Source organism: Hibiscus syriacus, unplaced genomic scaffold (genome assembly GCF_006381635.1).
Source record: "Hibiscus syriacus cultivar Baekdansim isolate YM2019G1 unplaced genomic scaffold, ASM638163v2 tig00111817_pilon, whole genome shotgun sequence".
NCBI classification, from domain to species: Eukaryota; Viridiplantae; Streptophyta; class Magnoliopsida; order Malvales; family Malvaceae; genus Hibiscus; species Hibiscus syriacus.
This window is the reverse complement of record NW_024063188.1, coordinates 107,323-122,977: the sequence shown is the minus strand read 5'-3', so window position 1 is coordinate 122,977 and position 15,655 is coordinate 107,323. Positions and strand designations below refer to the sequence as shown.

The 15,655-nt window shown below is 31.8% G+C and overlaps 1 protein-coding gene and 1 pseudogene across 1 annotated transcript; one reads left to right on the top strand and one right to left on the bottom strand.

Moving 5' to 3' along the window:
* Positions 1–550: 550 nt before the first annotated feature.
* LOC120171234 (protein CIA1-like) lies at positions 551–5,451 on the bottom strand. Its single transcript, XM_039178974.1, has 10 exons — positions 5,152–5,451; positions 4,636–4,782; positions 4,095–4,313; positions 3,921–3,985; positions 2,852–2,917; positions 2,652–2,723; positions 2,140–2,202; positions 1,779–1,848; positions 1,437–1,520; positions 551–853 (listed from the first exon to the last, which is right to left on the bottom strand). The coding sequence occupies exons 1-10, from the start codon at positions 5,344–5,346 to the stop codon at positions 782–784; spliced, it is 1,053 nt and encodes a 350-aa protein (XP_039034905.1). The 5' UTR covers positions 5,347–5,451; the 3' UTR covers positions 551–781.
* Positions 5,452–12,933: 7,482 nt separating this feature from the next.
* On the top strand, positions 12,934–14,454 carry LOC120171220 (annotated as a pseudogene).
* Positions 14,455–15,655: the final 1,201 nt, after the last annotated feature.

The window sequence follows — 15,655 nt, the reverse complement described above, 5'->3', positions numbered from 1 at the left end:
TATACAGGATTCCAATTAAGTGCAGAAGCACAAGGAGATACTGGTGTTGGAATTAGCCGGTGGCCATCCTTCAATGAAGGTGATTTGGACGTCCCCGAGTTCCTGAAGAAAGGACATTCAGGCTATCCAAGAGCTTGATTGGTTCTCTGCACAGTGTCTCAACTCTCAACCAACGCAGTTACTTATGCCTCACTCAGATTATTTTAAGAGCTCGTGTTAAGTGCCATACAACAGTTACTTCAACATACTTCAATAATCTATACTTCAATAATATATACTGTATTTTACCCTCTGTATTTATATTCGAGTTTGGGCACAAGCATATTTTAGTTAATTCATTCAAACAAAATGGCATTTATAAATTTAAAATTCAAAACCCAAAACCCATATGACCTCAATGGTGACGGAACATTGTTCTCTTTTAGAAGTCTAAGGCTCAAGCAACTGTATTTATAAGGTGTGTACATTTTCAATGGTTAAGAAAGATGTTGAATAGATATTATCTTGTAATCATCCCAGATTAATTAAAAAAAATATTTATAATATTTTCCTATTTCCTAACATCGGCTTGCTTCATAGTTATACGAACAAAAATTCATGTTTCAGATCAGTAAAAAAGAACTGGCCGCCTAAACAATCAGATTTTGACGAGAAGATGGCTAAAGTTGTCGAATTTTGCAATTATACCACAATTCTGCTCGACTATTATTGCAACCATGTTTCCTAAATATATAATTATCCACACCGCAATCATACGGATTCCCGAAATGAGAAATTTTGATCACGACAAAGTTGCCAGCTCCCACACCTTTATTGTCCCATCATCGCTAGCAGAAGCAAGGAGACGCTTTTCCTGCTATTTTCAACCATAATGAAAGCAGAAATGTTAGCCTAAGTTGAGACTCTAAGAAAAATCCATTTTAACATACACTCGCAGGTTTAGCATAACCTTTCCGTTTATTACCATTATCATTCTTTTTTATTAAGGCCTCCATTACCACAGCTCTGAAAGAAATAATCCCCGTAAAATAAAAAAACGAAGACGCCGTAGCTAACTAGAGAGAAAAATGTGAAATTATAAGAAAGTTCTAACTCAACATATACTGGTTAGGCTGCTAAGTAGACAATTGATGGGAATTACAGTTTAGAAAATTCAGATCAGATCAGTAAAGCTCTTATTCGAATGGACATTTATAATTCCAATTGTTATTTTTTGTTTTCAATAATTTCTGCATGGTTTTGCTATCATTTCAAAATCAATCATTAGGCAATAAGTTCAAGCGATGCGAAAAAACTGAGCCAACAACCAGAAACTCTACCATGCAAAAAGAAACTACGTAATTTGTGACATTCACTTCTTCCTTTGTATACTGAACATGAAAGCACATACAATAATCTTCAAGGCCTAATTAATTTTTCAAGAAAGCAAATCTTACCCCAGGGCACCATTGTACTGAATTTATGTCCATGTCATGGGCCTTCTCCTTCTTCAATAGCAATTGATATGAAGGTTCATTCATCTGAAGTAAAACCAAAATATAGATCAACAGGCTGAATTGCCACTTTTGAAACTTAAATAAGTATAAAGGGGGCAGTGGCAGGGGCAGAGATGATTATCCAGCCAAGAATTCAACATGTACAACAGGACAATTTGCCCAATCAGTTTGGCTGGTATTCAGCATTTACGTAACCAACAAACTGATACTGAAGCATGTTTTAATTCTCACGTATGAACTATAAATATGCTCACTGAATAAGATGCTAAAAGAATTACACACCAAACCATCTTTTCCCTGTACAAACAACCGTACAGCATCATCAGCAGCTCCACTGGCAATAATTCCCTCTCTGTAATAGTAACTCAAGCCATATGCAATCAGTTTCAGCTTAAAATTCAAAAGAAAATCAAGTTGTTCAGATGATAAATAAAGATTTAAATTAGACAGATCTAAATAAAATATATGACACATAATATTGTTTTTGAACCTTCAAGTTGCTATTTAAACAATTATTTATTCATCAATTAAAATCAAATGCTTCCGGAAAAAACTAGAAGATTGAATAAAAAATGGGTTATTATCCTTTTCGTTCACAAAAATAAACATAAACGTAGTCTGAACAATAAAATGGTGCCAATACCTTGACCAGTGAACTGAAAAAATTGTTCGATCATGATAACCTGAAAGAGTGCACAGATGATTCCTGAACAACAATTAAAGTGAAGGATATCAGTATGCATGAACCAAGCGAAATCAATGGTAAAGGAATTGTTGTTATTCCTTGAGGACCCGGGTTTGAGCACCAGAAATACCAAGGGTGTGAGCATTTAATGTCAAATGGTTGAGAATTATCTTTGAACAGATATCGCCTTGTACTTACCTCAGATTAATCAAAAATAAATAAATAAACGAGAATAAAAGAAAAGAAATGCCATACATCAATGTTGATAACTTAGATTTTATATTGATACTTCAAAGTTTCAAATAGCAAGAATGAGTTCCTTGGCATCAAAATATGAACATTAACAACTTTCAAATGAAGATTATAAGCCATGAATTTATCACTTATAGCCTAGCTATGGATTTGATATGATGACAACCAAGAGTTAGCAAAGGTGGAAAGTTTAAAAAAAAAAGCGACAAGTTTCTCACCAGGGTGCATAACCATCTCCTGACTGCATCGTTGGTACGTCTGCTTTCCATATCTTCAGGGTGAGATCATCACTGGAAAATCAGTTCAATTTATGTTAACACATCATACAACTTCACTTTTTTTTTCTTTTTCTGATGCCATCAGAAAATACTATAATACCAATTGCTGCAGATTAGAAAGAAAAGGCTGTTATACATACCTACAAGTTACCAACTTGTCTCCCTTAGCATTAAAATCAAGTGACCAAGCGGTGGAACTGTGACCACTGACCATAAGATATGGAAACCAAAGGTTTTTAGTAGTCTATAAAATTCATAAACTAGTGGAGAAGAATCTTAAAGGTATAATAAAATTTAGGGTTAAATACCACTATGGTCGCTCAACTAAACCCTACCAAACATGTGGCCATCTAAGAATTTTTACTATCAATTTGTCCACTCAACTATACCCTATCAAACAATGAGGCCATTTAAGAGTTTATGCTATCAATTTGGCCTCCCAACTTTCTTTCCTTTAAATTCCCATTGCCGTCACCGAATGATGGTGTGGCATAAATTGACCAATAGATATGTGACAAACTTCACTTTTTACAAAACAAAATCTGATTTTTCAGCTTTTCTCCCACCAATTTATTTATTGATTTCTAGGTCCCTACTTCAGTGCTATTTTTTTTTCTCACAGCCGCCTTGGATGGATGCACCATTCCGTTTCCAGCCAATATGCCAACTTCAGTGACCAGAGCAGGGGCAAGTGACCCCCATGCGCTGCTCATATCCCATACACCCTCCCTCACATACCAGTGTATGGGAGCACAGACAATGGCTTTCCAAGGTCGTCTTTCACCTATGATGCCGGCCTGAGCTTATGGCCATACCCAGTTAATCCATTGATGCTGTCGTGGCCTTATCAGTCTACTGCCCTAATGATCTTTTGCTCAGTTACTGTTCACTTCTGAAAAAAATTGAATTTTTCAAAGTGACACATGTCACACATCTATTGGTTAATTTTGCCATGTCCTCATTCCATGAAGGCAATGTGTGATGTGGGTGAGACAAAAGCTGAGTGGCCAAATCAATAGCGAAAACTCTTAAATGGCCACATTGTTTGATAGGGTATAGTTGAGTGGCCAAAGTTGTATTTAACCCTATAATTTAAAAGACATCACCACAATACTTAATAGGTAGATACAATACAAAACTACATGTCAGGCAGTACAATAAACAAGAAAATGAGCTGAAACAGAACAGATGGAGTTCTAGGCATCATACTGGCTAGATTCACCTAAAGTCTGTACACAGCTCCAATCACCATCATCATCCTCTGACCACCAAACCTACAAGTCAAAGTGAATGTGTTACAAACTTACAATTTGATCAAATTTCTCAATCTTGTTTGCAAATAATGTTCCATGGTCATTAAAGAGATATTAGCCAATACAGTACCTTGACGGTGTTATCATAGCTACAGGAAAACAAAATATCCATGGTTGGATGCCATCGAACCATTTTCACGTCTTGAGTATGGCCTTGCAAAACTTGAATACACTCAAACTCATTCCCTGGCATGACTTCCCAAATCCATACAGTTTTATCTCTCCCACATGTCGCAAGAAGAGAACCCGATGCATTCCAAGATACACTTTTCACTTCATTTTCATGACCCTATACACAAGAGTAAAAAAAATGTTCCAATATAATCAAGAAATGAACCAGATATTAACAGAAATGTAATCTAAATATTAATAATTTCCATCTTCAAGTAATACTTCTAGCTGAATGCAAGAAGCAAGATATTGTAGATCGTTCAATCCCTTTCTACATTGTAAACCTTTTGCTTTTAGCCACCATTTCACAATATAATTATGTTTTACTAGGTTAATTGCTTTAAATGGTGTTCATATGACACCAAAACTGCCTGAAATCTCTAGAGAAAATAAAAACAAACATAACTGGATACTAAGAAGAATAAGAATAAGAGTAACACCTCTAAAGTGGAAACGCATTCAAAGTCGCCCCCAACATTTTCCCATATGGCAGTGGTAGCATCAAAGCTAGCAGTGGCCAACAATTTCCCTGAAGGTGACCAAGCACATGATCTTACCGTTCTAGTATGTGTTTCTTCTAAGACAGCCTGCAAAAGATCAAACTCCAAATTGACATGAATTCCAGCAAACATCACATAAGGTAACACTTTAAGATAGATAAACATATATGGAATCTATTTCAGTTCATGCTAAAATAAAAAATGAGACCAAAATTAAAAAATTTCAACCGAATTCAGCAAGGTTTTTTACTATCCCCTATATTAGTTAACTTAGATAAATTTAAAAGTTTCTGAAAAGAAAAAAAAGAAAAAAAAAGAAGCAATAAATATAAATTTATAAGTTTCTGAACTTAGCATGAATCAATTTCAATTCCTCTTAGCAAGATTTTCAACATAATAATAATAATAATAACAATAATAATAAGTAGAAATCAACAATAGAGGGTAACAGAGGACCTTGCAGTCCCAGAAGCGAGTGGAGGGACTCTGCTCCCAGATTCGAACGGTCTTATCTCCACTGCAAGAAGCGAAAACCGCCGGTACATCGGCGGAAGCAGTGGCGGGATTCCAAGCGAGGCTCCAAACCCTATCGGAGTGGCCTTGAAGCTTTTGAATTTCTTTGAGCTCCAAGTTTGCATCTAACAAGTCCATTCAACTAAATATCTTCCAAGGAAATTTACTGGAAAAAATCTGTTGTTTTGATTCTTCAGGATTCGATTATTCTCTTTGGGTGAGAGATCGGCGAAGTGCCCAGGTATTACTTTAACTTTACTTTTGGGTTTTTCTTTTTAATATATATTTTAAGTCTTCCTGTGAAAACTGTTTTTGACGAAAGAAGAGTTGGGTTTCACGCGCGCAGCCTTCAGACCCGCGATTACCGGGAGAACCGCGGGGCACTTGTCGCAACCTCGTTTCTCAGTTAAATTGCATTATTAATTAAACTTTATCATCAGATCTATTTTGATTTTTATATTTTATAAAATTATAATTTAAGGATGAGTATATAGTGGAAATGGCATTCATTGAAATATATCACTAATATAAAATTTGGATAAAATTCATAAATAGTCACAAATTTTTTAATTTGATTTTATTTAATATTAAATTTTTAAAAGTTACAAAATAGACATTAAATTTTAAGCTTTGTTAAAAAATAAGTAACAATCGTTAAATGTTATTAAGGGGTCACATAGCATACTATATTAATGAAAAATATCTTATTTATCCCCTTAATTATAACTAAACTTTTATTTTAATATTTTTCAATGTTTTTAAGTAATAATTCTAAAAAATTAAAAGTTTTAGAAGTTTTTTAAAATATATGAAAATAAATTATTTTTAAAATTTAAAAAAAATTAAAAAATTAGTTATCAACAATGAAATTAATTTTTTTATTAAGAAAAAATCATTTTATAACTATCTATTTATTTAATTATTTTTGTATTTTTTAAAATAAAAAAATTATAATTTACCAAAAATTTATATTATCAAATAATAATAAAATTATTAATGATGTGATTTAAGCATTTAAATTTTATTAAAAAAAATTTAAATATAATTAAAAATTCATACATCCATAATATTATAATATCATATCAAATAATGTTTAATTTATATGGTACAAATTTAATATTTATAATATAAAATTAAAATATGATATTTATTTTATTCATATCTATTTTATTTTCAATTCAATGAACCTAATAAAAACTATTTCAATTAAAATTAAGAGTAAAATTAAATTTTAGTTATAACTGAAGGGTCAAATGAAATATTTCTTAATAGTTCTGTGCCTATTTTGTAACAAAATTAAAATTTAATATTCATTATGTAACTTTTAAAAATCAAATGTTCAAAAAGTAATTTTGATATAGTTTAATGACTATTTGTAAATTTTACCCTATAAAATTAGTGGTGAATTGCCATGTTCTAGAATTTTCTCCGATTTAAAAATTAAGCTTTTTATATTAAACTTTTTTAGGGTATACCACGCAAATGGTCATTAATGTTTGGTTAAGTGTTCATTTTTACCACTTATGTTTGAAAATTCACAAATCGACCATTAATGTTATCGTTTATTATAAATTGGTCACTAACGTTATAATTTGTTATAAATTAGTCACTAACGTTATTGTTTGTTACAAATCAGTCATGCATCATTAACAACCATTAACAAATCGTTATTGTAGTAATGAAATGCTAACATGACACATTAAATTAGCTGACTCAGCATATTTGACCAATCGTTTGAGTCTTCTTCTTCTTCAACCCATGTTTCTTCCATTTGTGTACTGTGTTTTGATAATTACACAACTTTTTTAACTTACACAACTTATTTTTATTTATATTAGTATACTAACAAAGACACCAAGATTAAAGAAATATCTCTTTCGACTGGAGTTGATACAACACTTCTGATCCTGCTCATGAATCATGATCCTGAACTTTGTGGTGACAATGCTAAAGAATTCAAACCAGAGCGATTTTCTGAAGGAGCTTCAAAGGCATCGAGAGATAAATTGGCGTTTTCGCATTTGGCTGGGGCCGAGACCTGCATCGGACAATTTTACCATGATTGAAGCCAAGGTAGTTTTAGCTATGGTTCTGAAACATTTCTCATTCAAGCTCTCACCTTCCTACTCCCATGCCCCATACACAGTTATGACTCTTCAACCACGGCATGGAGCACAAATAATCATACACCAAATCTAGATGGTATGTTTGGTTTTATGTGTTCTATAAGGTGGGCTTACATTTCGAAAATAAAGTTGGGTTTCAATGGGAGAAAGAATCACCTACCGTTTTGTGTTGCATTTCATGTAGGAGTGATGTAATAAATGGATATCAGGACATATGGTTTTCGCATTGTATTATTATACAGTTATTTCTCTTATCTAGATAACTGACCTTTTTAATTGAACACTAAGCAACAAAAACTTTGCAAAATCTAATGGCCATGAACTTAAAGGTGGTAAAATGATCCAGAATTTGTAAGATCAGTAGAAATAATCCAAACTTAAAGGTGACAAAATACAGTTAAAGAAGTGATGTAATCCAAACTATTATGAAGTTAAAAAAGTTGTGAAACTGTTATGAAGCCCATATCTAGGCCTAAGCAGGAGGGGCACCTGCCCAGGGCTCCCATCAAAAAGTTAAAATTAAATTTTTCTTTTTCAGTTTTAAGTTGTAACAAATTAACGTTTATACTTAAATCTGTCTTTCTTTCTGAACATTGGTGTTGTCGTGCTGGTCATTCATTAAAAATGGCACAAAAACCAAGAAATACAGTTATAAAAGAAACCTAAAAGTACAACATCCTTTTCTGATAAAGTACATAGATTGATGGTATTATTAATAAAAATAAAAGACGGCCCGCTATAATAAAGTAGAGCCAACACTTATAATGAGCATAATGCTTGAAAAAATTATTGTTTTGTTTCAATTAAATTTCTTAAAGCTGATATTTCTCTTGTGATTTTTTTATATTAGAGATTGAACGTAAAATTTTGAAATAGAGAATTTTTTTTATTGAGTGTGAGATTATATATTCAAGTTTAAAAGTAAATCAAGTTATTGAATTTCTAGAAGAAAGTGATCAAGTTACTATTGTTTTGTGTTATTCATTTATCAAGATACAAAGGTTTGATGATATTTATGTATATTCTAAATATTCTTTTATGTTTATACTTTGTGGTTGTCAATTATATTTTCTTAATTTTTTTTGATGTTGTTAATTATAATAATGCAAGTGAGAGTATATTACATCGTCGATTAATTTATCTAAAAGTAACACAAAGCCGAAAAACTTCAACGATAAGGACTCAAGTGTTATCATTCTTTATTTTTTTTATTCATATTTTCATAGTACAATGTTGCCCCGTAAATATGCTTTCGGTAGTGAAAAAAATGGAAAGCAAACACAAGAATTAGTACAATCACAAAAAGGAGCTTTAGATAAAAAAATTCTAAACAAGTAAAAGAGTCTTTAGATGATGATAGATCGGTGTAGATGAAGATTATATTGAACTTTCTAATGAAAATGTGAATGATGAAAATTTGAATGTGACGATACAACTAATTCGAATAATGTACTTGAAGAGTCAAATATTGATGTTGGCATTGATGAGCACATAATTCCTTCTTTTGATATATATGATCCTAAAAATTGGGGTGTTCTTGATGTTAAAACTAAAGATATTTTGATTGAAAAAGGGCCCATTAGAGAATTGAATCTCATATTTCTTAAGGATAGTTTTTCTAGAAATTTTTCATATTCATATTTTTCTAGAAAGTTGAGCAATGGAGAAACTCTTGATGGAAAATGGATGATTTACTCTAAACATGTGAATAAAGTGTTTTTGTTGTAAATTGTTCACCTCAAAATAACAAAAGTCTTTTAACAAACGATGGAATGGATGACTAGAAGCATTTGAGTGAGAGACTCAAACAACATGAGAATAGTATAGAGTATATAACTAATATGAATACTTTGAATGAAAAAGATTAAGATTAGAAAAATAAATAAAGGTATTGATAAAGATTTACAAGAAGGAATTTCAAAAGAAAAAGAACGTTGGAGAAAAGTTTTAATAAGAATAATATCAGTTGTCAAATGTCTTGTCAAAAATAATTTAGCTTTTCGTGGATCTAGTGGAAAACTTTATAAGGATAGTAATGATAATTTTTTAGGTTTAATTGAAATGATAGTTGAATTTGATTTAATTGTGCAAGATCATGTTAGGCGTATCCAAAGTCAAGAAATTCATCATCACTATCTTGGTCCTAAAATTTAAAATGAGTTGATTCCTCTTTTAGTCCATAGTATTAAAACTTCTATAATAAGGATTATTAAATAGGCAAAATATTTTTATGTTATCCTTGATTGAACCACATATGAAAACCATCAAGAACAAATGAGTTTGATAATAAGATATGTAAATGTGTCAAATAATGAAATAAAAATAGATGAATTTTTTGGGAGTTCTTAAATATAAATGATACATATGGATTGGGCATTTTTAATGAATTATTAAGTGTATGCAAGTCACATGATTTAGATGTTAATGATATTAGAGGTCAATGTTATGATAATGTTATAATATGAAAGGGAAACACCAAGGGGTTCAAAAGAGGTTACCTGAAATAAATCCAAGGGCTTTATATATGTCATGTGCTTGTCATAGTTTTAATCTCACTCTATCGGACATGGCTCATTTTTATGTGAAAGCTATTTCTTTTTTTGGAATTATGCAACGCATATACACATTATTTGTAAGTTCTACTAAAAAAATGGAAGATTTTAATTGATAATGTTAAAGATTTTATAGTGAAATCTTTATGTAATACTCGATGGGAGAGTCAAATAAAAAGCGTTAAAGCTTAGATTTCAAGCACTTCAAATAAAATTAGATTTGTTGGCATTGTATAATTTTAGTGGTGAAGATGCCAAAACAAAAAGTGAAGCAGAAAGTTTAGCTAAAACTCTTACAAGTTTTGAGTTTTTACTTAGCTTGGTGATTTGGTATGAGATTTTATTTACTATTAATAAGGTGAGCAAGAAATTACAATCTAAATCTATGTGAATTGGAACTACAACTAATAAAGTGGAAAGTGTAATGTTATTCTTTGAGAAGTATAGAAATGAAGGATTTGAGTCTTGCATGGAAATTGCCAAAAGTCTAGCATTTGATATGAATATAGAACCATCACTTCCAGCAAAGCGTCTTGTGTTTAGAAGAAGACAATTTGATGAGAATGATGATGAAGAGGAAGTATAATCACCCGAAGAATCTTTTATAGTTATTTATTTTCTTGTGATTATAAATTTGGCTATAACTTCTTTTAAAAAAATATATTTGAATAATTAAAGTTATTTGATAATATTTCTGGAGTTTTTTTTTTAATTCCAAAAGATTAAAATGTTTAGAAGATGATGATTTACGAAAAACTTGCATAAATTTTAAGACTGTTTTTCTCATAATGATTTGTCTAATATTGATGCAAAAGGTCTTTTTTCAGAATTGAAAGTGTTGCAAATGACTTTTTCAAATGAGTTGATTTTGGCATTTGAAATTTTTGAGTTTGTCAAAGTTGTGGATTGTTAGCCAAATGTTTCAATTGCTTATTGAATTCTTTTTACTATGCCGGTGACAGTTGCATCTGCTGAAAGAAGTTTTTCAAAGTTAAAATTGTTGAAAACTTATTTGAGATCATTACAAGAAAGATTGAACGGTCTAGCCATTTTATGTATTGAAAAAATATGTCAGATCATATTGATGTAGACACTATTATTAGTGATTTTGCATCTCGAAATGCTTGTAAAAATTGTTTTGTGTAACTAGTTGGGTGTAAATAAAATTTTTGAAGTTTTTTTATTTAAAATTTAATATATTTTTTAAATAGTTTATTGAGTGTTCAAAAATATAATTTATAAATAAAATAATTTATTTTTGTATACTCTTCAAAAAAATTAATATTTGTTAGTAGAGACGTAATCTTTAAATCCACCCTGGGCCCATAAAATCTTAGAAACAGGCCTAGGTTGATGATGAATAAGAAGAAGAAAAGACAAACAGATGGTCAAATATACTGAGGCAACTGGTTTAACGTGCAACGCCAGCATTTTATTACTGCAGTAACGATTTGTTAACGACTGTTAATGACGTGTGACCAATTTGTAACAAACGATAACGTTAGTGATCGATTTGTGACTTTTCAAACATCAGTGGTGAAAACGAACACTTACCCAAACATTAGTGACCATTTGCTTAGTTTACCCAATTTTTTATTACTGTTCGTTAACTTTATAACAACGCTATAACGTGGTTTAAATAAAATCCTCCAATCTTTACGGTCATATTGATTTTTTCTTGATCATACTAGCTATGGTCCGTGTTGACATTTTTTTTCTTGATTGGCTCCTCTCCATTTGCATCCCTAATTGTAATGGAGCTCATGTTATGACTGTCGCTTTCATTGCCGCTACAATTTCCTCTTCTCAAAAGTTTCGACCAAAAGGTCTTGATCTAGTAGTGATTGTAACGACCCAGAAACTCGAGTCAACACCGGAGAGTTGACATGGGATGTTTTGGATCAAATGTATATTTTATTGGACAATTGGGGTTTTCTGGCCTCAATTTAAGCCCATTTGACGTTTAGAAAATGAATATTTAAGAGGGTCTTAAGTTTGAAGGATTAAAAGAGTAATTTACTCATGGAGCATATATATGTCAAATTTGGAGGGGCTGTGAGGTTGCCCGTCCCATATAATAGGATTTTATATATTTCATAAAACCACATTCATACACTTCATCTTTTCACATCTCTCTCTCTTTTTCTCCCTACAATCTTTGAACCTTCATTTGAGCTATTTAGAATTAGAATATCATCTCCTTCAAGGGAAGATTTATGATGGATTCTTCAAGAGTTTTAGATTAAGAGGTATATTGCTTGTGTTGAGAGACAAGAACCTTAAAAGGGTTTTGGTGTGGAAGATTTTAAGGAAAACTGTGGGACATGTTTGGTGTTCAAAATCCATCCCTTAATCATTCTTTGTTCATTATTTCTTATGGGCTTCCTCTCCACTTGTGCTTGCATAACAAGAGACTAAGGAGAGTCATCAAGGATAAGGAACAAGGGCGAGCTTGATGAATCTTGAGCAAAGAATTTCATTTTGGATATTTTTCTATAAGGAAATGCCTTTCTAACACTTTATAGTAGCACGACAATCATAAAACAGATATATTGTAGAATATCGAAGATTATTCAATCTAAAGTAACCAAGATAGAGTTTAAGCTTCAATATGATAAAAAAAGATACTAGTCTTCAAATACGTTGCCCAGCGAATGATATCCATCACCAAGAAAATTATAAAATCCACTTAAATAATTTAATATTAATAGGTTATGGAGTTGTAGTGTTAGAACCAAAAATCTCCTCAAGAAAGTCCTACAATCACAAGTAACAAGAAATTTTATGAAAAATAAACTAAACGAAGGTTTATCCTATACATCTTTTCAATTGAATATTAAATAAACTATACAATCAGTAAATAACTTTTTTCAAGAACAACACTAAACTAATGAGGAATTTATCTACCACCAACTTGTAAAAAATTATAATAAAAAAAACACTTGATAATTTTTTTATCAAAATCGAAAGTTGATTCATCAAAATGTAAACTTGTTTTTTTTTTTTATTAATCTGGGGTGAGTGCAAATCTAATATAATTTGGTTAGACCCAGTGACCCTTAGTTCACCGTTGCAGAAACAAAATTCCCCCAGTTCTCAGGCTTCACCATCTCTGCAAACTTCAATCGCAGATCCCGGCAAGAGAGACTACCTTTACCTAATTGAATCGCCATGGATTCTGCCACTCGAAGAAGAAGCCAAGGAGGCCTCTTCGAAGGCCTCTACAGAGTCATCATGCGCCGTAACTCCGTATACGTCACCTTCGTCATATCCGGCGTTTTCCTCGGAGAACGCGTAAATTTTTTCTCTATTTCGCATTGGATCTCATTGATTTAGACATTTGATCATTTTTTTTAAAAAAAATTGTTGTTGATTTCTAGGAAAGAGTTTAGGGTTTGTTAAGTTCTGATTGGACGCTTCTGGTCCGAGGATAATAATTGCTATTAATTGTTTGGGTTTTTATTGTAAATGGCGGGTTTCTACGTAATCTTTAAAAGATGTTTATTTGGTTTTAATTGTTAGATTTAGTCTAATGAAAAAGAAGTATGAATAATATATTATAATTGATTCAACTTTTGCAGGCTGTAGATTATGGAGTTCATAGGCTCTAGGAATACAACAATGTTGGGGTAAATTTTCTTATCTTAATTCAATTTTGTTGTGAATTTTATGGCTTGGGCAGCTTATTTTGCTGGGATTATTTGGAATATCATTGACAAATTGGGTTGTGAATTCAACGTTACACTCGTGGACTTGTATTTTTTATTGCATTGATGAGAGGATACAATATAGTTGTACCAGTCGCGATTATGGTTTTCTATGAACAGATATATATCATTGTTTCGATAGTGCTCTTAGATGCTTTGGTTGGGAAATGTGGCTTCAGAAAATTTTTGAAACTGCGGGAATATGACTGCTTGTTGCAGGCTTTATCGAGAAAGGATCTTGGAATGATTGTAATTACCTTGCAAGCCTAAATATCACAAACTTTGAATTTGACTGTTAAATGAAATACATATTACAATTCTTGTAGAAGGCTGTAACTCATGTTCAACAATTGTTGCACCTTATATTTGTACATTGTGTGCTGGTGGGTGCTACTTGATACTTATTTCATATTGAACATCTTAGGTTGTGTTCCTAATTTTATTATTATCTGGTGTCAGTTTAGTGCATAGCTATGTCATATGTATTGCAAAAAGTGAGTTATTTTTGCTTCTTTTCTTCCTTTTCCATATATTTTCCTAAACCATGTGACCTAGCTTATCCATTTTGACATGTCATTATTAGTGTAGTAACTGTAGTTGATTGATGAGTGCATGTTTGCTGATCTATGTCTGCAATAATTAATTACCTCCAGAGAGTTCGGCTTTATTGTTGTACTACAGAAACGATACGAAGACATTCCAGTGTTGGGACAGAGGCAATCAGAGGAATGAAATCACCAGACCCTTTCTTAATGTTTTGAATTTGTTCTTGAGGATTGAGCCGGAGCATATGTCTATTTAGGTAGCTATGCTCATTGTTGCAATAAAACGTTGTTTCTTTTGGTCAAACAGCTTTGTTTCATAACCATGAGTTTGTTAAAGCATCATTCAAAAAATTTTATTATACAGATTTGTTGATGGCACCATGAAGGAACTTCTACAACTGCCCTTGGATTTGTTGTTAGCTGCTCAATAAATTGGATTGCTGCGTTTTGCTCATGGCTTAGTAAAAATGTTGCTGAAATTCCACAGTGAAAAATGTGGCCCCCCAGAACACAAACTAGGCTCAAGATCGTTCATATACGGCACTGCTATAATGCCAGCTTTATCACCATAAACCTAAGATTCTATGTCAAGGAGACAAACTTTTAAAATTTTAGACGAATGTAAACTTGAAAAAATTCAACGATAAAAATAAATTATCAATAAAAAATACAAAAAAAAAGAATAAAATATATGATAATTTAAAAATTTTATGAGAATATTTGCCCTATTCGTACCTTTTGGACCATCCCTCTACATTGTTTAGTTGAATTGGATTAGAAATATGGCTAGTGAAGCATTTGAAACGTTCCACGCCATAGATGACATTGGGTAATAAAAGCAAAGCAATTACCTCGACCCTTCATTTGCCAAAATGGAGAGCTTGTCAGTCACGTACATTATTGACCACTTCGAGCTTACAACTTACCTGTATTTTTTACCACTTCAACTGATGAAAATGAAATGAAATTTCACATGGCGATAACGATAAAATATTTTATTGATATCAACCAATTACAACATCAAACTTTTTACGCAATTCGATACCAAATCCGTACTCTAGAGGTGGAAGACTCAGTCTTTTGGGTTCTTGTTTATTATACCTACCATGAAAAGGTTAAACAGTTGTAGTTATCATCAAATCTTTGAATCCTTGTTTATTACTACACTTTTAGTGCAGATTAACATATTGGACATATACTTTCTTTGATCTCCATTACTATTAAATGTTATCCCCTGGATGAAGAAATAGCCAAGCCTAAGGGACCATACAAAACATGGCACTTATGGCAGACAAGATATAAGCCATTAAGGACGGTTGATTTTCAAGCATGTTGTTCAGTAATTTCTATCCCTTTTTTTCAGTATATAGAAATTGGTTTGACATGCTTTGGGAATCAAGATGGAAAATTGGGTGATTACTCTATTAATTAATTCATGTTGGTTCCACTGTAAAACCATTTGACCAAGTTTAAAAGTATTTTAATCTTAACTTTCATTTATAAAACGTTTCCAAATG

What these genes read in the sequence shown, in the direction of transcription:
- LOC120171234 (XM_039178974.1), bottom strand. Translation starts at nt 5,346, where the DNA reads ATGGACTTGTTAGATGCAAACTTGGAGCTCAAAGAAATTCAAAAGCTT. An exon ending in AATGCGTTTCCACTTTAGAG is followed by an intron (nt 4,314 to 4,635) that starts GTGTTACTCTTA and finishes TCTTGTGTATAG; the next exon opens with GGTCATGAAAATGAAGTGAA. An exon ending in GGAGATGGTTATGCACCCTG is followed by an intron (nt 2,203 to 2,651) that starts GTGAGAAACTTG and finishes ATTGTTGTTCAG; the next exon opens with GAATCATCTGTGCACTCTTT.